The 24,814-nt window shown below is 44.7% G+C and overlaps 2 protein-coding genes across 2 annotated transcripts; both read left to right on the forward strand.

Moving 5' to 3' along the window:
- The first annotated feature begins 1,951 nt into the window (after positions 1-1,951).
- LOC136580497 (oocyte zinc finger protein XlCOF7.1-like) lies at positions 1,952-18,890 on the forward strand. Its single transcript, XM_066581100.1, has 7 exons — positions 1,952-2,020; positions 3,849-3,942; positions 5,621-5,683; positions 8,063-8,210; positions 9,209-9,316; positions 15,203-15,289; positions 16,515-18,890. The coding sequence occupies exons 2-7, from the start codon at positions 3,871-3,873 to the stop codon at positions 17,231-17,233; spliced, it is 1,197 nt and encodes a 398-aa protein (XP_066437197.1). The 5' UTR covers positions 1,952-2,020; positions 3,849-3,870; the 3' UTR covers positions 17,234-18,890.
- Positions 18,891-18,999: 109 nt separating this feature from the next.
- On the forward strand, positions 19,000-20,319 carry LOC136581065 (olfactory receptor 5M11-like). The gene has a single exon (XM_066582057.1). The coding sequence runs from the start codon at positions 19,369-19,371 to the stop codon at positions 20,317-20,319; it is 951 nt and encodes a 316-aa protein (XP_066438154.1). The 5' UTR covers positions 19,000-19,368.
- The last annotated feature ends 4,495 nt before the right edge of the window (positions 20,320-24,814 follow it).

A 24,814-nucleotide genomic window follows, 5' to 3' on the forward strand; every position in this document is an offset into this window, starting at 1 on the left:
AAAATCACACGGGCAGTTTCCGTTGCAGTCAATGGAAGCCATTCATCCCGCAATATTCCCCGCACTGGGTACTGCGGAAGTATCGCGAGAATCCACATCGCAGCGCTGGCGCGTCATGCCCTACACGACGCATTTGCGCCAGCTCACCGTCCAAGAGATTTGCGGTAGATCCGGAGAAATAAGTATAGGGTCTCTGGGGGGCACCAGGTCTGATTCCACTGTGGAATTTCGCAGTCGGAATCTGACCCGGCCATGGGCATGAGGCCTAAAAGTCCAATCTATTATTCATTGCTTTCAATGGGAGTGAAGCCGCCTATGACACTTCCTTCCCTGACTACCTATGACGACTGACGTGGGACTGAAAGATCAACTATTTGTTGTGGATCCAGAGCAGCAGGCCCCACTGATCAACTACTGTGGATCTATCCTGAGAGGTCATCAGTAGTTAAAGGGAACCTGTCACGTCTGCACAGCACCAAAAAACGGATGAGCGCGAACAGGACTCTGAAAAGAGTCAGATTCTCGTGACATGCGCCGACTTTACAGGGGGACAGTTCTGGATCGCGGCAGGAGATAAGTCTAAAAAATCCATCACCTGGCTGCCTGTCCCCTCCCTAACAGCACCATAACTTAGTTTATAGTTGTTTGAGGTTCCCTTTAAAGTCCCAGAATATGCCTTTAAATAAAAAGTAATTAAAAATAAACCTAAAATTTTTTTCACAAGCTGCATTTATGGAAAAAGTTATGATGGTCCGAAAAATGGCAACATACAGTGATTAGACAAAAAAAAAAAAAAGATTTTTATTTTTCAAAAGATGTACAACAAAAAACTCTATAGATTTGGTATTGTCATAATCGCACTGACATGCAGAATAAAGTTAACGTGTCATTTTTGCCGCATCATGTATGCAAAAACAAGGCCCCCTCTAAAAATGGTGCAAATACAGACGGAATAGGAGGAGGGTAAGCGTGATAAGGGAGAAGAAAAAAGGGTGGGAAATAGACGGCGGCACGGTCAGTGAACTAACAGGACGATATTAGGAACTTAGGGGGGACAAAAACGCCTGCCATCACTTCAGTAAAGCAGTGAGCCTCCGGTGGGCGCGGCAAGTGTTTCCCATTGTTTTCAATGGAGAAGGTTGCATCGCACTCGCGTGCACCTCACCCGCCCTGCGATGTTTTACTATCCCATTGAAAACAATGAGCAATGCGTTCCAGGAACCTGAAAAGATAGGACATTTTTTTTCCCGCACTGCAATGTCGTGTGGGAAAATATGTATAGGACTCCATTCAAAAGAATGGGGTTCATATTAGTGCATCTAAGAAAGCACAAATCTTGCGAGATTTTCTCGCTGCGTGAAAGTAGCCTTCATAGGCGAACCAAAATTGGACACGCTGCCATTTTTTTTCACATGGACTGTGGAAGAACCCACATCTGAATACACTGATTTAATGGCTCCATGTGTTGTCTGTGTTCAGTCAGTAAATATAAGGTCTAAATATGGATAGCAAATACGCCTGTGTGAATGGGCCCTAACATGAGTAGAAAAATTACATGAGGTCCAAATGGAGAAACTTGTGAAAAAGTAGTGCAAGGAGGGAGTGGGGTTGCCCTTAGCAACCAAGTCTTGCCTTCATTGGTTGCTATGGCCAACTGCTCCAGCTACCCTTTCCCTCGGCTGATAGCTTTCCACCATTGACTTATTACATAACATGTAAGCAGTTTATTCAGTGTAGTAAGGACACATTATAATGGACGTCTAATCAGCTCTCCAGCTGTGCAGACACCACAGGACAGCGGGGATGCCGCCGCACTAAAACTCCCACCTGATTGGCTGTTTCCAGTCACGCTGCGTCCTCGCACTGTAAGCTGGGAATTGTAGTTTCATTTTAAATGCACATTTAAAAAAATTTAAGTTCTCCCAAACTACAAATCCTATAATGCACTTGGTGAAGATCGGCCCGCCGTCTCCCACCTTACACATCCCTCCTCCTAAACTTCACTTCCTCCAAATACAACGTGAGTGAGTCCTGGGGGTGTTGGTGGGCTGCTGCAGTGCATGTGCTTTCTTCTGGTACACTGCCCAAGGGCAGTTGCCTTTGTATTAGGAACTTGTGTGGAACTACAGGTGCCAGCATGTCACGTCACTGACATGGGCTGCACAGTCCCTGCATCAGGCGTGTGTTCTTGGTCCTAAGGGCTTGCAAGCTTTTGGTACATCCACATGATGCGGTTGTCACTGTGATTTGGCGCTGTGGTTATTGGATTTGTTGGATTTTTTCTTTAATTTGCACACTCAGCAAAAATTGCGCAGCCAATAACCGTATTGCAAATCAGCACTATTTATTTGCAGTTTTTTATGCAGTCATGAATGCCAGTGTGTAAATATACGCATACAACGTTACGGATTTATGACTGCGCTTTTTGTATCCATCGCGACCATTATATACGTACTATTTTCCGTAGTCGGATCCGTTCAGGCTGCTGCCGTTTTTTTCCCCTACCTAAATTCCTATTAACAGATTCATCATAATAAAGTGCCGCAGACCGTTCTCAGACGCCATGGTGCGTTACGTTCCAGTGCGGACCGCGTTATAGAGCGATTTCCCATAACCACATGTAGAGTGCACATAGTCCATAATAAGGAATAGGGACGCCGTGCTGCTTGTCAACTTCATTTAGGCTGGCTGCAACCCCGATTTGATCTGCAGTCGTCACCCGCACGGATGATCTGCGGTATAACGCACACATTAAAAAGTAGAATATTTACATAGCCGCTCAGATGAGTGATCGTGATTTCCGCGAGCAGAAATAAGATTGCAGCATGATCTATTTTTATGCGGCTTCCGCACGGACGGCTTACAATGAAGTCACTAGAGGCCGGCCCATCCTACCAACAGCGCAGGAAATGCGAATAATTAAAAGAAAAATCTACTAGGCACGACTGACGGTGGGCAGCCGCGGTAAAGAAAAAGAGGCATCCGACCCATCCGTGTGCAGGCGGCCTCAGGGCTCATGACACGGGCTTATGCAATTTTGGTTTGTGAAAAACGCGACATTTTCACTACATGTTCGTGTTGTGTGCATTTTTGATGCGTGCGCACATTTTTAAATGTATTTTATCCTTATTCACTGCATTTTTCACGTGCACAAGGAGAAAAAAACGCATTAAGGTCCTACTGATGTCATATCATACACAGCCTGTACAAGTGTATAGGGCTCACGCTGTGTGGTATGCAGAGAAATGGAGCGTGCTGCCACCTGTTTCCTGCATATCGATACACAGTGTCTGCGCAAATGTGTGCATGCATCGATGAAAGTCCACTGACTTTCATTGACTCCATTCCCCACGTAACGCACATGAGCCCTCAGGGGCCTATTCACACAGGAGAGCTTTAATGTCCAAGTTCCATTCAAATTTGACATGGAAAGAAACTCTGACTCATCAATGTGCGCTCATGAGTGCGGTTTTGTTTTTATTTCACGAACCAATTGTCCGTGTAAAAAAAAATACTTTTTTTTTTTTTTTTTACATTTGCACTAAAACTCACCGTTTCCCCAGCAAATCCGCATCACCTTCATTGGGAATCCACACCAAAGTCTTTGTCACTTTTTTTTCCGCACACAGATTTGAAATGAATGTGCGGAAAAGTAGTGATATGTTGCTTCTCGATTCCGCATGCAGATTTGCCGATCACAGCTAAATCCCGTGTGTGGATCGGCTGCCCTCCATCTGGAAGTACTGTGGTCGTTTAGCGGTCCCATCTTGCCATACATTGTATTATGCAGGCTGCATGCACGGTAATATTTCATTGCAGCTGCACGCCATTTGTGCTATTATTTACAGCGTCTCGTGGCGGATTAACACAATGAACAAGAAGCAGTTGACGGAGAAGATACTGAATCACGCCCTGGGGATCATCTACCTGCTGACCGGGGAGGTGAGTGAGCGGCTGACGCAGACCTGTTAATAAGCAGGGAGGGCAGTGGGGAATATATATTAATGCAGTGATCGATGAACCAATCACAGCCATCGCATTTTCATTGAATGCTGCATTCATTGGCTGAGCAGCACTGGATGAACCAATCAGAGCTATTGCTTTCTGGAGGCGGGATTTATGAATGCTGCCATCGGGAAGTGATCTTCTGTGGGTGAATGAGGACTGCAGGATGCCCAGCGGAGCTCCAGAGAGCAGCAGGAAGACCCAGCGACCGGGCAGAAGAAGCAGCAAAGGTCTAAACACCAGAGCTCTGTGATGGCGACACATGTATGGGCTGAGGAAGGAAAAATCTGATTGGTGGAGGCGGTGGAGCAGCAGCAGTAGTTCCCGCCAGCGCTTATCACCAATCAGCGGTATGTGAGAGGCAATACAGAGATGAGAGAACTAGTAAGTGATCACGCGTTTGATTGCACGATTGCGAGTTTGTTTGTGCGACTGCTGCTTAGTTTGAACAACTACACGCCAACCTTTAATTTCTGTATGTTCGCTCTATAAGATGCACTGACTTTTGCCCCCCATTTTGGGCGGGGGAAGAAAAGTGCATCTTCTAGAGTGAAGCATATGGTATTTATGCTAAAATAAAGTAGAGGAGTGGACGCCTCATTTTGGGTGTCTTGATATATAATTTGTGTAGTCCTCGGATTACAGGCGCATGTGGCAACGGTTTAGGGCTTATTCAGACAACCGTATATCGGCCACGTATTCACGCCGGCCGATATAAGGCATCCCTCTCTGCAGGGGGCACTGCTCAGAGCACTGCTCCTGGCTCTTCCAGCCTCCTCCCCCTGCAGAGAGACGCCGTATATCGGCCGGCGTGAATACCCGGCCGATATACGGTTGTCTGAAGCTGCCCTTATGTTGGCAATGGAGTATATGCTTTTTTTTTTGTTATGTATAGTAGTTTTATTCAGTAAATTTTTTTTTTACTTATTTTTGTAACTATCTTTTACCATCTATGTCCCCCATGACGTCACATCAGACCTCCGAGTGTCATTCACATTGTCTTTTTTACATTTCACACTTTCCTCTGTAGCTGTATTACAGGGGAAAACATTCCCCAATAGTGACAGTAGTCACTGCAGAGCTGGTATGGGTCTGCTAAAACCCAGCACCTCTGTCGTGGCAGGGAACACCCGCCGATCACGTGATTGCTGGGTTAAATAGCGGAAGTGACACTTCTGCTTTCTCTATTCACTACATAGATGAGCGCTATGTAGCTTGCAAGAAGAAAATCCCAACAATATCACATCTGTGTTCTGTGCAATATTGCTGCGTTTTCTCACGGTGATATCGGGATTTTGTAGCGCTCTCTGGCCAGGATATTCGGGGAAGGTGGGGGGCTGGTGGACCTCTCTGCATTAAAATAAAAAAATACATCACATAACATTTTTTTTTTCGCTCGTGTGAAACCGGCCTCAATCCTGCGCCATTTTTTTTTACTATCAGCTGCGATTAAAGCCTAGGATGAAGTGTTGTACATTTACAGTGCTGGGTCCTTATCAGGTTAAGACTATTGGTGAAAGCAAAATTGTACTAGTGATGCAAACCAGATGTTTCCTTGACCGTAGGTTATCTTTCAGTGGCATCTCCGTCTGACATGTGGCTTCTCTCTCTGCAGGAATATGTGGTTATGAAGAAGAACTCCTCACACAGCGCCGCCGCACATCTGCTGACTGGAGAGGTGAGCGTTCTGCTGTCATTGTAGGGTGTTGGCTGTCTTTAACAGCCGATACCTGGACACAACAGCTGTGATCAGAGTTCACATCGATCACAGTTGTTAACCATTTAAATGCTGCTGCCAATTCTGTTAGTGACATTTAAATGGCATGATTGGCATTTGGAAATCCTGAACGCCCGTCTCCCACCTGTGCCATGAGAACATTTCAATAGGGCTGATGAATGGCTATCAATCTGCACTAAGATTAATGGACCCACTGCTATGCACTGCACTACAGAAATGAGAGAAGGGATTGTGAAATGGGAAGAACACGGATCCCCCGTGCTCGGGATGAGTTGGGGGTTGCTAGCAGTCGGACCCCCACAAATCTATCACTTTTCACCCATCCGGTAGATGGGTAAAAACTTGCAATTTTATCCACTGACCGGAATACCCCTTTAACCCCTTGAGTGGCGGATTTCTTACCCCCCTGTCAGACTCACCAGGGCAGTTTGTTTTTTTTTGTTTTTTTTTTAAATCGGCCTATCATTTAATTTCAACTCATTTTTCAGCCTCGTTCCAAGAGCCATAACTTTTTTTAATTTTTCCATTGACACGGCCATATGAGGGCTTGTTTTTTGTGGGACAAGTTGTATTTTTTTATTGGCATCATTTTGGGGTATATATAATGTATTGCATAACTTTTGTAAAAAAAAACAATTTGCAGGGAGATTGGGGGGAAAAAAGAAATTCTGCCATTAGTTTTTTTTTTATTTCATTTTTAGAGCGTTCAGCGTGCAGAATAAATAAGCATTATTCTCTGAGTCAACACGATCCGACGATCCCAAGTTTATACAGTTTTTTTTTTTCTTCATACTCACCTTCCCAGATCCGTGCGAGTCCCAATGGAGACATAACAAATAAGAAGCCCCTAGGGAGGGACAATTGCTTGCAGAACTTCCTGTGTTTTATCCACTTGTTTAAATGTTTCAAAATCTGTAATTGTTCTTGATGCCCTATTAGCATTTTTTTTACAAGAGAGCAAGTGGGGTAAAAACCTTTTCATGTTGATTTTTAAGAATGGGAACAATTGTCCCTATTGATAAGAGGTTCTGTATGCCTTCCTGAAGTTAGTTATAGGGGGAGGGTCTGTCACTATAACTTATTGGGCGGGGAGGGAGGGTCTGTCGCTATAACTGGTCGGGCGGGGAGGGAGGGTCTGTCGCTATAACGTGTCACACGGTTGATTAGTTCAATGGAAGTGGGTGGGGCCAGGGCGGGAGCTGTGCAAGGCCAGGAAATCCTGCTTTTTCATGTCTGTGTCTTGCTGTCATCGGGAGTGCGCACACAGAAGAACCTAACTTTCTTTCTGTTCAGTGATCATCAGAATTTCCGTTTTCTCCCGACTCTAAACACTCTCTATCTCTGAACGTGAACACTTTTATAACAGCCTCATCTTCTTTGCTCAGACACATAATACAGGGTAGAAAAACATATATGGGGAACTGCATATAAACTTTCTCTAAAATTCTATCCATCTCTGGACCAAAGACAAGTTTGCCCTGAAATCCTATTGCAAAGAAAAAGTCTTCAAGAATGCGTTATTGTAAGGTTTGAATTCGGTCAAAAAACTCTTTTGCTTTTTGCATAAGGCCACCAAACATTTCCTCCTGAATGGATCTAGTACCTCCATGGTACTTCTTACTGCTTTAATCGAGGTATCTAAATACTTCCTATCCTCTGATTCTATTTCTTCATCTGAATCCTTCCCAACATTCTCAGATTCAGAAGGAGAGATTGGTGACGATCTCATTTAAAGATGATTGAATTTTTCCTAACATACAGTATATCTTCTCTAAGGGAAGCACATTCTTCCTTCATTATCTGATCAGTACAAAGACAGCATAATCCTCTTTACACGACTCCTCCATTCGGACATTACATCTCTTAATTCTCCTTAATTCTTTTTTCACCCTCCTGGTTTTGACTTCAGAGCGCTCTCTCACGCCCACTCCTTTGAACCGCTCTGTGTTCCTGTGCCTACACAAGGTGGGGAGCGACCTCCATCGGCGCTGTTGTGAAGGGGTGGAGTAAAAAGTATAAGTATCACCTTTTTCTAATCTCATTTTTTCCCTTTAAATGAGTATTCGCAGCATAAACGTTTATGGCCCCTCCCTTGATAATCCATAATTACGTGATAGTTGCAGGTTTCACCTCTTTGACCCTCATCTATCAGCCACCTTTTCGCTGACTTCAATGGAGAGAGCGGTCAGCTTGAATGGGCAAAAAGGGTTTCCCCTATGGAAAGGGGCCGCAGAAGTGGGGGACAAACCTACCATATCAAGCAATTATTGGCGAGTCCTTGGAATGTTTTTTTAAGTGTTTTTGACTCTTATTTTGTAGGTACCAATAAAATGCGGAGATATCTCAATCTGTTTCTCTATGGAGGAATGGGACTATATAGAAGAACACAAGGAACTTTATCAGGATGTGATGGTTAAAAATCATCATTCTATCAGTTCCACAAGAGTGCCAACGAATCTGAGCTCAGGTGATTCATCTTTACTAATTTATTACACCAGCATGTGGCTGTCGAGGTTTCCGGATCGTAGTTTCACAGCAACCGGAGACGCATGTATGGTGATTACTGCATAAGCTTGTTACGAAATCTTTCCTGGAACAGGTTTCCTTTATGGCACCTTAAAGGGGTTTTCCCACTACTTAAAATTGCTTCACAACCCCTCTGTACTTTCTGGTTGTTGCTGACCAGGATTGTGACTGCTACAGCCAATCACTGGCCACAACAGCGACTTTCTATAGCCACGGATTGGCTGCAGCAGTCACATGTTCTGATCAGCAGCAACTACGTTAGAAAGGACAGAGTATTGTGAAGTAATTTTAAAGTAATGGGAAAACCGCTTTGAGAGGGTAACCAAGCAGCTAGAATCAAATGTTTGGTGACCAAGTTTGTGCATATGCCACATACAGTAAAGCAAACCGTAATTGTAGGTAATTTCACTTCTTCTCTTTTGCACTCCTTTGTGTTATAGAAAGACTTTGCTCTTAGGCTGCCAATGCGAAAGCCCATGCAACATAAATGGCATAATTTTTGCGACGTGATTACAGAGATACCACTCTTTTTTTTTTTTTTTACTTTTTTTGTATTCTACTGCTTTTGCACAATAAATACTTACAAATTCTGTTTTTGTGTTACCATAGTCTGAGAGCCATAACCCTTTTTATTTTTCTATCATTGGAATCTAAAGGGTTAAATGGCCAGGATTGAAGTTATCTTTCATGCCGGCCATTAGAGTGGGATCTCCACTCTCAATCACAGTGGTTATTACGTGGACACAGATCCTGATCCCCTCGATCACTATGATGTACATGTATGTTGGAAAGGAGATTAGAATACAATAAATGTTACATTGGCTCCATTGCCAGAAGCAAACCAAACCTTTTCCTTCCCAGCTATTGTTTTAGATATTCTATCAATATTCCAAAGCATATGAATTACTTAGCTTGTGCTGTCTCTGCTTGTGTTTGCAGACTTGCAGGAGGATGAAATAGACTGTGTGTCAATCAAAGACGGAGCAGAAGAAGCAGGAGATCAAGAGGATGTTGAGCCTCCAGCATCTTCTACAGGGATTCTCAGTGGTAACATCATAATTAAAGGGGTTTTCCAGGGAAATACTATTGATGACATATCCCGATGATAGGTCATCAATAGAGGTGAGCGAGCATACTCGCTAAGGCAAACTACTTGAGCGAGTAGGGCCTTATGCGAGTACCTGCCCGCTCGTCTCTAAAGATTCGGGTGCCGGCGGGGGAGAGCGTGGGGAACGGGGGAGGGGGGGGGATCTCTCTCTCTCTCCCCCCTGCTCCTCCCTGCTCACTCCCACAACTCACCGCTCTCCCCTGCCAACATCCAAATCTTTAGAGACGAGCGGGCAGGTACTCGCATAAGGCACTACTCGCTCGAGTAGTTTGCCTTAGCGAGTACGCTCGCTCATCTCTAGTCATCAATAGTTGACCTTCCAGGGTCTGTCGCTTGGGACCTCAACCGATCAGCTGAGTGGGCGCATGCTGGCAGCATGAGAGGTCGGCACGGAGACGTCCGCTCCAAATATACACAGATCGGAGCTGAAGCCTCCGCGCCGACCTCTATATAGGGACCGGCACTTGTTACTGCAGGCACAGCTTCCATTGGTTTCAATTAGAGCTGTGCCTGCAGTTACAAGCGCCGGACACTAAACAGAGGTAGGAGCGGAGGCTACTACTCCGACCTCTGTGTATTTGCGGCACTGACGGCGTGCGCCTGCTTAGCTGATGATCGGTCAGGGTCCCGAGCAACAGACCCCGGCCGATAAACTATTGAGGTCATCTTGAGGCTAGGTCATCAATAGTATTTCCCTGGAAAATCCCTTTAATTTGTTACAAAAGACATCTCTTCATATAAGAAGAAAACTGATCATGCATGGTCTGACCCAGAACCTGATAATGCATGTTTAACCTTATTCTTACCAAGCGCCATACATGTACTGCACTTGATCCTGGGCTTTAAACCCGTGCCATTGTAAATGTACAGTGTGGGTTTAACCCTTTCCAATCCAATTATTTTTTTTTCAGCCATTCTCCCCAGCTCCAAATAAATTGGAGCTGGTGAGAATGTATGAGAAAAAATACATTTCCCTGCACCCTCCTGAACTGACAGAGTTCAGGAGGGTGCAGATGCTCACTGCACCGTGGGATGGCCTGCTTACCTGTCCGGCGTGTTCCGCATTGTCCTTCTGCCTCCCAGCTCGGTGATCATGTGACTGCTGGGGTCAGGTGGCACCCAGCGGTCACATGATCTCCGAGCCGGGAGACAGAAGGGAGAATGCGGAAGACGCCAGACAGGTAAGCTGCCCCCCCCCCGACGGTGCAGGCTCCCGGCTCGGAGTTCATGTGACAGCTGGGGGTCAGATGACACCGGCGGTCGCATGATCGCTGGCCGGGATCTCCGTGCATTACATAGCGCTAATTGAGCGATCGGGTGCAGATGCACTCCTGCACTGCAGTGTCGGGCCTGCCCCGACATCGGAGCTGTGGAGGGAAATGATGTCGGGGCAGGCCCGACATTGGATTGGAAAGGGTTAAAGCACTTTCTCCTGCAGTCTAGTAGGAGCAGGTGAGGTGCTTGGGGGGGATCCAGAGGATGCACTTCTGCCTTCTCCTTTCCAGCAATGTAGTGAATATAGGAAGCAGTAGTGCCGTTTTCTCTTTTGGAGCCCTGGCATAGCAGAGCTGCTGGGTCTTTGCAGAACCAGATTAGATCTGCCAGTGACAACACAGGGGATGTTTTCCCTTTTAACTTCGGCTCCTACGGATGATTCTCCTATGGAAGCTGCACTTATGTGGGAAACTGTGAAATAAGAAAAAAGTGTCATTGTGAATGTCCCAGAGGTCTTAGAAATAGGTTTTAAAAAATATACAAAAATAAGTGGAGAAAAAACATAAAATACAAATCTATTAAAAGATAAAAACCAAAACAGTTGCTATAGCTGCCTTGTAATCCAGGTCTGTACTATAACTATTGTACACATTACCCCTAATAAAACAAAAAAAAGGAAAAAACTGTGTACAGAACTGTGCAAATGTTTTAGGTAGCTGTGAAAAAATGTGCAAAGCAAGAATTCTTTTAAAAATAGAAGTGTTAATAGTTTATTTTTTTGTCAATTAATATAATGTAAAATGAATGTACGAAAGAGAAATCTAAATCACAGGAATATTTGGTGTGACAACCTTTTCCTTTAAAGCAGCATCAATTCTTCTAGGTACACTTGCACACAGTTTTTGAAGGAGTCAGCTGGAAGGTTGTTCCAAACCTTTTACTAACCATAGATCTTCTGTGGATAGAGACTTGCTTAAATCTTTCTGTCTCTTCATGTAATCCCAAACAAACATGACGACGACGACGTCATCAGGGCTCTGTGGGGGCCATATCATCACTTCCTGGACTCCTTGTTCTTGATGACATTGGCTGGATGTTTGCAGTTGTTGTCCTGCTGCAGAAAAAATTTGGAGCTTGAGCAGAGCGTCTTGAAATCCCAGTCTTGATTTGAAATCTTTGCCTGGGAGAGACCTTGCTGATGGAGTTATAACTACCTTGTGTCTTGTTGCTGTGCTCAGTCTTGCCATTGTGTATGACCTATGAAATGAAACTGTCTTCTACAAACTCACCCTTGTGGCAGTTTGGCTGTTCCTCACCCTGTTTTAAGCCTCCTACACAGCTGTTTCTGTTTCAGTTAATGACTGTATTTCAACCTACATATGAAAAAGATGATCATCAGCACCTGTTTGATATAACACTGGCAAACAAAAAAAAATATTTTGGAACGTTTCCTTAACTTCAGGAGTCAAATCTTACCAATTTTGGGGTGAGAGAAACGAATATGACAAAACTTTTTATTAGCTCTAGTTTCTGTGATATACAATAGGTGGAAGTATGTTATGTTAACGGATTAAGAGAAAATGATACATTTTAATTACATATGCTAACAACATTGAAAGTGCATTTGAAATTTTATTTTATGACAATTACATTCTAAGACTTCTAAATTGATGGAAGAAGTCCTGGCGGGTGGTTCGGTGTGAAGAGAATCATGTGGTGACTTCATGAGATCGTTTTCCTTTGGCTTGCCTCTTGTAAGTGAGTTCCGGAGCATCCCTACACACAGACCAGCAGTAATCCGCAAGCATTGCTTCATTCCAACAGCCCTGATATCTTTGTTCCATTACAGAAATCTCCTGGTGGAATCTTTCTCAGTGTTTACAGATAGCTCCACAACTAGGAGGGAAAAAGTCTAGGTGGGAGTGGAGAAAATGGATTTTAAGGGACCTGTTGCATCCGAGTTGATGGTATTTTTCCAGAAGTTCTGTCACCAGCTGAGTGTAGTTATCATCTGTTTTGCCTAACAATCCATGAATAACTCCCTATAAGGTTTGACAAGCTTTCTTTCTTTTCCCTCCAAAACTTGGTCAAACGCAGGATCCTTTACAAGTTGTTGAATTTGTGGCCCAACAAAAATACCTTCCTTAACCTTTGCATCACTCAATCTAGGAAATTTGTCTTGTAAGTACTTAATTGCCTGTCCTTCATTGTTCATACCTTTGACAAAATTGTTCACTAAACCCAGCTTTATATGAAGGGGTGGAAGAAGAACATCTTTTGGGTGCACAAGAGGCTCGGCAATTACATATTTCTTGGTAGAGTCAAGATTTCTTGCAGGCCAGTCTGCTTAAATGTAATGTGATTTCCTACCCCTACTGTCCCACATCCATAAAAAGCAACAGTATTTCCTTGTACCCCAGTTGCATTCCTAAGGGTACAGCGATAACTTTTAGATCGCCACAGATTTTCCACTTGTGTTCAGCATATTTGATTGATTCGAGGAGGGCTGTCATACTTGCATAAGTCTCCTTCATGTGAACTGCATGACCAACAGAAATAGAAGGAAGACAGTTGCCGTTGTGAAGTAATACAACTTTCAAACTAAGCTTGGAGGAGTCTATGAATTGCCTCCATTCTGTTGGTTTATGGTTCAAATTTCAGACATTTCATCAAGCCATTAACGTTGCAACAAACAACCAGATTGTTTTTCTTCTCACAAAAAGCAGATCCCCCTGACGTTCTCTGTACTGTGAGACCCTGACATCACGTTGGAGAAGATTCCATTGCTGTTGTCTAGATCCTAGAAGTTCTGCCTTCTTCTTTGACAAGGAGTGATGAATGAAATCACTCAATTCTGCTTGACTCAGTTTGTACAGTGTATCATTTTTTTATCTCAAAGTCAGGGTCATGGGATGTGGAAGGCTTGTTGGGTTCCTCTTTTCCCACACTTTCTTCATTTTCTACTCTAAGCTCATAATGTTGGGGTGGAGTAGGAACTGGTAAACTATCTGAATGTGGAATAGTCGAATATCAGATGGAAGATTCGGTTATTGAACTGTTCTTGTTTTCTTCATTGACAATCCTTTTATAGGCAGAGTCAAGCAGAAATAACAGTCAACTGTATGGTTTGTGAGCTCCCACCAAACCATAGGCACAGCAAAAGCCATAGATTGGCTGAAAAAAAAACATTCTCATAGCTTAGCTGAACAAGAGTTGCAACATATCTTGATAACATGACTTATCCTGGTCCTCTACCTTAATACCAAACTAATGATGATAGGCAGTCTTCACAAGAGGCGTCAGATTGAGTTTCTGACGAAAATGTTATTTCACCACAAATATAACACAAATTATTCACTACATTTACACATTTTTGTGGTATTTTGCTATAGTAAATTTTATACTTCAAAAGCACTCCAAAACCAGAAATTCTGAAAAACAGAAACAATATAAAACTCAGTCATAGCAACATTTATGTTTATAACCTACAAACATATGGAGAACGTTGTGTTATGCCAGATGGGAGGTGTGACCATTCCACCCCCACCCCAAAAAAAAAAATTCCCACAAAATAAAAATGTCAATTTTAAAAAGTGACATGTCACTGTATCTCCAAAGTAAGAGCTAATCGGTCATTTTCATGGTGAATTTTTGAATTCAGCAGATGGAAATACATAAGAATATGCTAATTTTGAGCCCGAAACAAAATCATCGTTGGGCAGTGCAATTGGTTATTCATACACCTGACCTATAATACTACAAAATCCTTGACTTTGTACACATGTACCTAAAAGAATTGATGCTGTTTCGAAGGCAAAAGGTGGATTTAGATTTCTCTTTTGTTCAATTGCTCCTAAAGCCAGATGTTTAAAGGAGTTTTCTAAATTATTTATTCATTTTTTTAAATAGGCTGCCTATGTGTTAAAAAAAAAAAAACTAAAAAAAAAAGGATGTACTCTTCTTTTCTGGATGCATACAGCTTTAGCACGGTCCCTCTATTCACCCGAGCAGGTCTGTATTTATAGACCACTCAGTCTGTGATGGGACGCCACAGGCTGCTACTTTATGTTTGACCCTTCCCATCAACAGGGTGACTGCGACCTATAAATGCAGACCCGGCGGGGTGAACGGAGGTGCTGCACTGAAACTGCCGGGCACTATGAAAGGTGAGTACAGGCAGGCTTGTTACTATGCAACATGGGCTGCCTATTTTTAACAGAAAAAAAACTTTTAAATACAATATTCAGCCGTGAAACCTATATGGTCCCAAGAAAGACATTTTACTGAAGGACTGATCGTTTTCCTAATGGTCATGCATGTAAATAGTAAATTTTAGGGTGGTGTCAAATGGCAGATAACTAACTCATTGATACCAAAGGGGTTGTTCCACAAAAGGAAGTTGTCCCCTATCTACATTTTATGATGTCATGTAATATGTATGGATATTAGTTGACTGGAGAAGAGATTAGTGTATGGCAACCATAAATGGAAAAAAGGAAATCGAAATTCTTTCAATGCTTGGAAGCTGATACAATCATATCCCCATCAGATATGAAATTAAATACATTGCAGGACACATACACAATCCATACTAAACTGTATACTTACAGGTGAAGATAACGGGAGTATAAAAAATGGTGGACAAGTGGAGGAGACTTTGGAGAAAAGTGCTGAAGAGAGAATCAGTGATGTCACAGGTGAGGACTTGCCATTCAGCAGAAATAGGTCCACATAGATACAGACTGTAGCCTCTGCTTGCTTACTTAGGCTTTGCTCAGGCAGCATTTCTTTTCAATTCAGCGCCACCTCCATCCTGAGTTTCTTCCTTGTATGCAAGAAACTGCATAACGGCGGAAGCCAGAATGGACCATAGGGGTGAATAAGTGAGCTGGAGACCTCTTTGGTCACCATCTCACATAGCTTCTGTCCGTGTCAGTCTTCTAAACTGGTTAGTAAAACGCCAGTCTTCTGCATAGAAGACGGAACAAGCGGTGGATTGTGAAAACACAGAGACTTATGTTCCAGTAAAAGTGGACATAATTCTATCTTACTTGAGTTGTAATAACGCCCACATTGGTTCAACGAATATAGAACATGACCAGTTGCTCCAAGATCTCATTTAGTAGTAGCCATAAATCAAATTACAACACTGTACAACGTGACGTAGAACTGAATGATTGATTTCTGATTTCCTTAATTTACATTTGAAACATATTAATACAGTGGGATCCTCTGTTCCAAGTCTTCATCTCTTGGTCAGACTGAAAAGTAGTTATAAATAACGCTTCCCACTCTGGAGGACCTGTCTGTCCTACATTACACAGACAACCCATTGATTTGAATGGTCACTGTGTAATGCTGCATTTCCCATGTAGGGGGCACTGCAGGGAAACTGAGCACTTACTGCCACATTTCCCTACAGATTACAGCTGATTATTGGGGTTCTCAGCAATAGAAAACTAGTAATCAGCTTATTGTCAAGGGACCTTTCTAAGAAAAAGGGTGTGTCCAGAGCAAAGAACCCATTTGAGGGGCCTGTTCAGACCTCGTTATTGGTCCCATCAGGATTTATGTTTAAAATCCTGGAAACTGCACCGCTGGGTGGCCATTAATGAAAATAGCTAAAACTGAGACCAGTAGGCTTCAATTTTGGAAGGTTTTCATTTGATGTTGTGCTGGAAAGAATATTGCTGCCCTCCACGTTCTTTCTAGCAGAAAATGAACAGAAACCTGCTGAAAAACGGAAAACTTCCGAAGCTGAGACTATTGTCTGTGCTTTAGCAGTCTTCATTAATAGCCAAGATAGGTTTCAGCCAGGGGCGCCATATTTGGTATTTTATATAAACCCTGATGAGACCCCCTAGATGGCGGTCTGAACAGGCCCTAAAACACAAATTTACTGTTTTATTATTCTTTTGTCAGATATTTCTGTGGTTGGGGGATCATTAGAAGAATCCCACGAAGCAGCCTGTCTGGAAGGAGAGACTTTACAAGCAGCCTATGTGTCTCAAGACTTCCAAAGAGAAGGCTTCGTTAATAACTTCTCCAACAATCCCTATGACATTGTGAATCTCATTTCTAACTCCTTCTCTGATAAGCATACACCCTTCTCTCTGGGCGAGAATTTCCTACCTGAGAACAGAGCACCATGGGAAAATCTCCATAGTGTGAGGAAAAAAAGCCGAAAACAAGACATGCATTCCAAAAACGATTACGTAGAGTGTGAAACCATAAATGAGGAGCAACTGAATGAATTTGAGAATGACTTTTCTTACATGTCTTGCTTTACTTTACACCAAGAATCCTCAACTCCTTATATATGTGGCGAGTGCGGAAGATGTTTCAACTCTGAACTTACTTTGGCAGAACATATGAAGAATCATTCCGTAGAAAAGCCTCACAGGTGCCATGAGTGCGGTAGAGAGTTTGAATACAGATCTCGACTAATTGTCCACCAGAAAACGCACAATGGGGAGAAGCCTCATAAATGTGAAGTATGTGGGAAGGACTTTAACTACAGGTCTCGCCTTCTCGTGCATCAGAGGAAACACACGGGAGTGAAGCCTCATAAGTGTCATCAGTGTGGGAAACAGTTTGACTACCGATCCCATCTGTTCAGACATCAAAGAACACACACCTGAAGTGGAGGCGCCCCTTCACCTGCCGGAGGTATTACTAGGCAGGGGTTACCCCTTGTTTGATCAGATGCAGGAGACTGCTGTTGGAATATGACAAATGTATAGCGCATGCACGGAGGAATGGTCTGTGCTGCTCCCATGCAAGCAATGGAAAATAATTGCCAGTGCAGGTGATGCAGTTTGGCTGGGTTCTAAGAAGAATGGATCCAGATTTTTTTTTTTCATCTATACAAGAAGTCCTGCAACCTTAAATGAGGTCATGTTGGCTGCGCTCATTAAAGTCAATGGTTTCCACGTCTGGTGATGCAAACCCAACGATATGTTCATTGACTAGAAAAAAAAATTGAAATCGACATCGTCAATGTAACTTCTACACGTGTACAATTGCTTAAAAGGGTTATACAGGAAGACCACAAAATGCCTGTCTGTGTAGCCCATGAAAATGGAGACTAAGACTGGAGAATGCAAGTGCAGATCAGAGCGAAAAAGGGATGAGTCTAATGTGTAGCGTTTGGCTGCACCCTGTGGCTAGGTTAAGTCCCCCTTCATTCTGCATACATATTCTCCCCTAAGATCAGTTTCCACAGACTACATGGACAGCAGCTATTTTATGGCATTCCTGGACAATACCTGTAAATACACTATGAGAGATACAGTTTGCAGTACAAAGTCGCAATAATTAAAGGTTGAAAGGCAACTTGTCAGTGGGTTTATGCTGCCCTAATCACAGACAGCGTGAAACGGCCACAGGCCTCATTGAGAAGTACTAAGTTTTACTCTCAAATGCTGCAGCATTTCAGAGAAAACGTAGCTTTAAAAAGAGGCGGGGAGGGGTTTCTGTGGGGTGGCTCCTCCCTGAGCTGATTGACAGGCCTCTCCCTATTTACATTATGGGGAGAGACCTTCTAATTAAGCCGAGTGAGCAGAAACCACCCAGTGAATATTTCTCCCCATGTCCAGATCTCTTTAAAACAGTTTTCTATGAAATGCTGTAGCATGCGAGTAAAATGTAGTTCTTTTAACTAAGGAGCCTGTCAGCATTTCAAGCTGCCTGTGGTTAGGGCAAGCAAAAATACAGGGTGGCCTCAGAAAAGTACCCCGGCACCACACTCTTATGAAAGCTGTCTAGGAGAAAATCTTGTCCCTTTTTTGCCAATCACAGCGCAGCTTTAATTTTACTTCTAATCAACCTTATCTGTGAGCCTACTGATGGCTAGAGTACCTGTGCCCCAGAATAAACATGCGCTGTTTCTTCCAAGAACCTGGTTTTGTGTTTATACCTTTTGACACTTTTAGTCAGCCCCCATTCCACACCGTAGGAAACCAGGCTTTAAGACAAGTATTACCTGGTGCCATAATTGTCAACCTTCTAAAACTAGTCCAACAGCCAATGGGTCAATAGTTTTGTTTGAGGTTTTCCTTTACTATTTCTGTCATTTTAATGACCATTTTAAGACAAATGCTGTTGACGTATAATATTCTACAAGAGCATATTAAAATGTTTTGAGGCAATGTTCATAATTTATCCACTAAAGACTAATTATTCATTAAAAATAATTCCCGATCTCCTCCACCGAGGTTGTGCCTGCTGGGACTCACGGAAAAAGATTCTATCTATAAATACTTGCTGTGCACAATAAAGAGTATTTTGTGCAATGTTGCACTGTATCACATTTTATTGTACAGCTACTGTAGATTCTATTTAATCTTCCTCATATAATGTATAACAAGTGATGCTGCTGTGAAATGTCATTATTTCTTTGCAGAATACCATAGACTTACCAGGTAAACTACATCAGTTGTACCTACTTTTTTGTCAAAGTCCATGTCAAACACCCATACAGTATCGGCTTCATAGAAAAAAATCTTTGAGATAAGAAGTTAAAAACATTCGGCTGCAATTTTTTTCCTTTTTTTTTTCTTGTCTAATGGATTTCAGACTGCAGGTGGTTTAAAGTCACTTTTGCTCAACAGTATTTTCAATCAGTATCTATTGGCCCAAACCAGAAGTGGAACCGACAGAGAGAGAAGAAGTATAATGGAAAGGTTTGTAGAAATGAAATATTGATATCCTGCACAGCTGAATTATACTATTTTTTTATTTTTTGCCTTTAACATTTCACAAGTGCCTTGTCCTAATGAATACTGCAAATGAGACATTAGTGACCTACTTTATTATTAAAGGGATTTCTGATGTCCCAATGCTCCAACTTCTGACCTTTCTTCTGGTTCTTCTAATCTATGTAATTATACTTGCTGGTAATATAACCATCTTCATAGTCGTCTGCCTGGACTCTCGGCTCCATACTCCCATGTACTTCTTCCTGTGTAACTTGTCCATGTTGGACATCTCCTCCAGCACAGTCACTCTTCATAAGGTCCTAAGTAGCTTTTTATCAGGGGATAAAACCATTTCCGCATGTGTGTGTATATCTCAAGCCTTCATCTTCATATCTCTACTGGGTAATGAGTTGGTGATGTTGACCGCTATGAGTTATGATCGCTATGTTGCTGTGTGTAATCCATTACGTTATTCCTCCATCATGGACCCAGGCTTGTGCGCAGCTTTGGCCACTATTTGTTGGGTGTTTGGTTTTGTAGAATCTGCTCCTGTTTTTATTCTAATTTACAGATTTTCTTGTTATAAATCAAACATAATTAACCATTTTTTCTGTGACTTACTGCCCATAATGAAACTTTCATGCAGTGATACTTCATTGAGCAATCTATTAATTTTTATTTCTGGACTCTTCCAATGCATGTTCCCTTTTCTGTTCACATTTATCCCATATATTTTTATTATCCTTGCCATACTTAAAATTAATTCAAGTTCTGGAAAACATAAAGCTTTCTACACGTGTTCTTCACACCTTACAGTCGTCATTCTCCTCTATGTCACACTTATCTGTCAGTACATGAGACCAGTCTCACTGGACAGTTTGGAGTCCAGCAAGCTTTACTCCCTGTTTAACACGGCTGCGCTGCCCATGGTTAACGCGTTGATCTACAGCTTGAAAAATAAGGATGTAAAGTCTGCTCTGACAAGTCTTTGGCATCGGATGGCCTCACAACTGGCAAAGGATTTTTGAAAACTTTTCTAAGTTCTGATTGGTTATAACTCATGTAACTTTCTGATCAGCTTGGTGTAAAAGCTTTTTAACAGCAGATGCTATAAACAGTTTTGTGCGTTGTTTTAATACTCCCAAATTATTTTATTTGACACTAGAGATGAGCGAACGTACTCGTCCGAGCTTGATACTCGTTCGACTATTAGCGTGTTCGAGATGCTCGTTACCACGCGATGTTCGAGTTACTTTCACTTTCATCTCTGAGACGTTAGCGCGCTTTTCTGGCCAATAGAAAGACAGGGAAGGCATTACAACTTCCCCTTGCGACGTTCAAGCCCTATACCACCCCCCTGCAGTGAGTGGCTGGCGAGATCAGATGTCACCCGAGTATAAAAATCGGCCCCTCCCGCGGCTCGCCACAGATTTGTTCTGACATAGAGGAAGGAAAGTGCTGTTGGTGCCGGAGCTGCTATAGGGAGAGTGTTAGGAGTATTTTAGGCTTCAAGAACCCCAACGGTCCTTCTTAGGGCCACATCTAACCGTGTGCAGTAGGGTGGAGGCTGCTTTTTGCAGTGTTGCACATTTATTTTTTTTTGTATATCGGCCGTGCAGAGCATTGCGCCCTGCAGTAATTATACATAGTGCAGGGCCAGTAGTGGTGGTGAGGCAGGGACAGAAAACATATATTGTGAGGCAGGGACAGAAGACATATACAGTGTATATAGGCAGTGGGCCATTTTGGGAAAAAAATCTATTTGGGCTGCCTGTGACTGTCCTCAGTGTTCTGGGTCTGTGCTGGGTGTAGTTGTCCTCCTAATTCATACGCAGCCAGCTAAGTGTTACAGCAGGCTTGTGCAAAATTATTTCCTGGCTCTGTGTCGGCTGTTAAATCACCGCTGTATTCCAGTCCACAGTGCAACAGTCTGCAGTTATTTGACATACTCCAGGGCCAGTAGTGGTGACGCAGAGAGAGAAGACATATACAGTGTATATAGGCAGTGGGCCTTTCCAAAAACATTTGGGGAAAAAAATCTATTTGGGCTGCCTGTGACTGTCCTCAGTGTACTGGGTCTGTGCTGGGTGTAGTTGTCCTCCTAATTCATACGCAGCCAGCTAAGTGTTACAGCAGGCTTGCGCAAAAGTATTTCCTGGCGTTCCGTAAGCAAAGTCAGCCTCCAACCACAGGCCAATAAGCGGCACATTTAATTACAGCATTCTGTTTCTGCACTACTGGTAATACACCATGCTGAGGGGTAGGGGTAGGCCTATAGGACGTGGAAGCGGGCGAGGACGCGGAGGCCCAAGTCAGGGTGTGGGCACAGGCCGAGCCAGTGCGATGGCCAGGGGTAGAGGCAGGGCCAGACCGAATAATCCACCAACTGTTTCCCAAAGCGGCCCCTCGCGCCATGCCACCCTGCAGAGGTCAAGGTGCTCTACGGTGTGGCAGTTTTTCACAGAGACGCCTGACGACCGACGAACAGTGGTGTGCAACCTTTGTCGCGCCAAGATCAGCTGGGGAGCCACCACCACCAGCATGCGCAGGCATATGATGGCCAAGCACCCCACAAGGTGGGACGAAGGCCGTTCACCGCCTCCGGTTTGCACCACTGCCTCTCCCCCTGTGCTCCAACCTGCCACTGAGATCCAACCCCCCTCTGAGGACACAGGCAGTACCGTCTCCTGGCCTGCACCCACACCCTCACCTCCGCTGTCCTCGGCCCCATCCAGCAATGTCTCTCAGCGCAGCGTCCAGACGTCGCTAGCGCCACTGTTTGAGCGCAAGCGCAAGTACGCCGCCACGCACCCGCACGCTCAAGCGTTAAACGTGCACATAGCCAAATTGATCAGCCTGGAGATGCTGCCGTATAGGCTTGTGGAAACGGAGGCTTTCAAAAGCATGATGGCGGTGGCGGCCCCGCGCTACTTGGTTCCCAGTTGCCACTACTTTTCCCGATGTGCCGTCCCAGCCCTGCACGACCACGTCTCCCGCAACATTGTACGCGCCCTCACCAACGCGGTTACTGCCAAGGTCCACTTAACAACAGACACGTGGACAAGCACAGGCGGGCAGGGCCACTATATCTCCCTGACGGCACATTGGGTGAATTTAGTGGAGGCTGGGACAGAGTCAGAGCCTGGGACCGCTCACGTCCTACCCACCCCCCGAATTGCGTGCCCCAGCTCGGTGGTGGTATCTGCGGCGGTGTATGCTTCCTCCACTAAACCATCCTCCTCCTCCTACGCAACCTCTGTCTCGCAATCAAGATGTGTCAGCAGCAGCACGTCGCCAGCAGTCGGTGTCGCGCGGCACGGCAGCACAGCGGTGGGCAAGCGTCAGCAGGCCGTGCTGAAACTACTCAGCTTAGGAGAGAAGAGGCACACGGCCCACGAACTGCTGCAGGGTCTGACAGAGCAGACCGACCGCTGGCTTGCGCCGCTGAGCCTCCAACCGGGCATAGTCGTGTGTGACAACGGCCGTAATCTGGTGGAGGCTCTGCAGCTCGGCAGCCTCACGCACGTGCCATGCCTGGCCCATGTCTTTAATTTGGTGGTTCAGCGCTTTCTGAAAAGCTACCCACACTTGTCATACCTGCTTGGAAAGGTGCGCTGGGTCAGCGCACATTTCCGCAACTCCAAGACGGACGCTGCCACCCTGCGGACCCTGCAACATCGGTTTAATCTGCCAGTGCACCGATTGCTGTGCGACGTGCCCACACGGTGGAACTCTACGCTCCACATGTTGGCCAGGCTCTATGAGCAGCGTAGAGCTATACCAACTCCAACATGGGCGGCGTAGTGGGAGTCAGCCTCCTCAATTCTTTACAGAAGAGTGGGCCTGGTTGGCAGACATCTGCCAGGTCCTTGGAAACTTTGAGGAGTCTACCCAGATGCTGAGCGGGGATGCTGCAATCATTAGCGTCACTATTCCTCTGCTATGCCTCTTGAGAAGTTCCCTGCAAAACATAAAGGCAGACGCTTTGCACTCGGAAACGGAGGCGGGGGAAGACAGTATGTCGCTGGATAGTCAGAGCACCCTCATGTCTATATCTCAGTGCGTTGAGGAGGAGGGGGAGGAGCATGAGGAGGAGGGGGAAGAGACAGCTTGGCCCACTGCTGAGGGTACACATGCTGCTTGCCTGTCATCCTTTCAGCGTGTATGGCCAGAGGAGGAGGAGGATCCTGAAAGTGATCTTCCTAGTGAGGACAGCCATGTGTTGCGTACAGGTACCCTGGCACACATGGCTGACTTCATGTTAGGATGCCTTTCTCGTGACCCTCGCGTTACACGCATTCTGGCCACTATAGATTACTGGATGTACACACTGCTCGACCCACGGTATAAGGAGAACCTTTCCACTCTCATTCCCGAAGAGGAAAGGGGTTCCAGAATGATGCTATACCACAGGGCGCTGGTGGACAAACTGATGGTAAACTTCCCATCCGACAGCGCTAGTGGCCGAAGGCGCAGTTCCGAGGGCCAGGTAGCAGGGGAGGCGCAGAGATCAGGCAGCATGTACAGCGCAGGCAGGGGACCATTATCCAAGGCCTTTGCCAGCTTTCTGGCTCCCCAGCAAGACTGTGTCACCGGTCCCCAGTCAAGGCTGAGTTGGCGGGAGCACTGTAAAAGGATGGTGAGGGAGTACGTAGCCGATCGCACGACCGTCCTCGGTGACGCCTCTGCCCCCTACAACTACTGGGTGTCGAAGCTGGACACGTGGCCTGAACTCGCGCTGTATGCCCTGGAGGTGCTTGCTTGTCCTGCGGCTAGCGTCTTGTCAGAGAGGGTGTTTAGTGCGGCTGGGGGAATCATCACAGATAAGCGTACCCGCCTGTCAACCGACAGTGCCGACAGGCTTACACTCCTCAAGATGAACAAAGCCTGGATTTCCCCAGACTTCTCTTCTCCACCAGCGATACCTAAGCAATATGTAGGCTGCACCCGCGGATGGAAGCATCGTTCTCTATCACCATCAAAAACGGGGACCTTTTCGCTTCATCAATCTGTGTATAATATTCCTCCTGCTCCTCCTCCTCCTGAAACCTCACATAATCACGCCGAATGGGCAATTTTTCTTAGACCCACAAGGCTCAGTCATATAATTTTTGTAAACAAATTTTATACGTGTCAATGCTCATTAAAGCGTTGAAACTTTCACCTGAACCAATTTTTATTTTAGCTGGGCTGCCTCCAGGCCTAGTTACCAATTAAGCCACATAAACCAAAGCGATTAATGGGTTTCACCTGCCCCCTTGGTTGGGCATAGGCAATTTTTCTGAGGTACATTAGTACTGTTGGTACACCAATTTTTGGGCGCCCTCGCCTACAGTGTAATCCAATTAATTTTTAGCCCACCTGCATTACAGCTGACGTTACATCAGCTGTGTTGGGCACTGCAATTGGATATATTTATGTACCGCCGGTGGGTTCCAGGGAGCCACCCATGCCGTGGGTCCACACGGAGTTGTAACTGCATGTGTCCACTTCTAAAGAACCCCAGTTTGACTGGGGCATGCA

This window comes from Eleutherodactylus coqui, chromosome 10, assembly GCF_035609145.1.
Source record: "Eleutherodactylus coqui strain aEleCoq1 chromosome 10, aEleCoq1.hap1, whole genome shotgun sequence".
Lineage (NCBI taxonomy): Eukaryota > Metazoa > Chordata > Amphibia > Anura > Eleutherodactylidae > Eleutherodactylus > Eleutherodactylus coqui.

What these genes read in the sequence shown, in the direction of transcription:
- LOC136580497 (XM_066581100.1), top strand. Translation starts at nt 3,871, where the DNA reads ATGAACAAGAAGCAGTTGACGGAGAAGATACTGAATCACGCCCTGGGG. An exon ending in TCTACCTGCTGACCGGGGAG is followed by an intron (nt 3,943 to 5,620) that starts GTGAGTGAGCGG and finishes CTCTCTCTGCAG; the next exon opens with GAATATGTGGTTATGAAGAA. An exon ending in CACATCTGCTGACTGGAGAG is followed by an intron (nt 5,684 to 8,062) that starts GTGAGCGTTCTG and finishes CTTATTTTGTAG; the next exon opens with GTACCAATAAAATGCGGAGA.
- LOC136581065 (XM_066582057.1), top strand. Translation starts at nt 19,369, where the DNA reads ATGAATACTGCAAATGAGACATTAGTGACCTACTTTATTATTAAAGGG.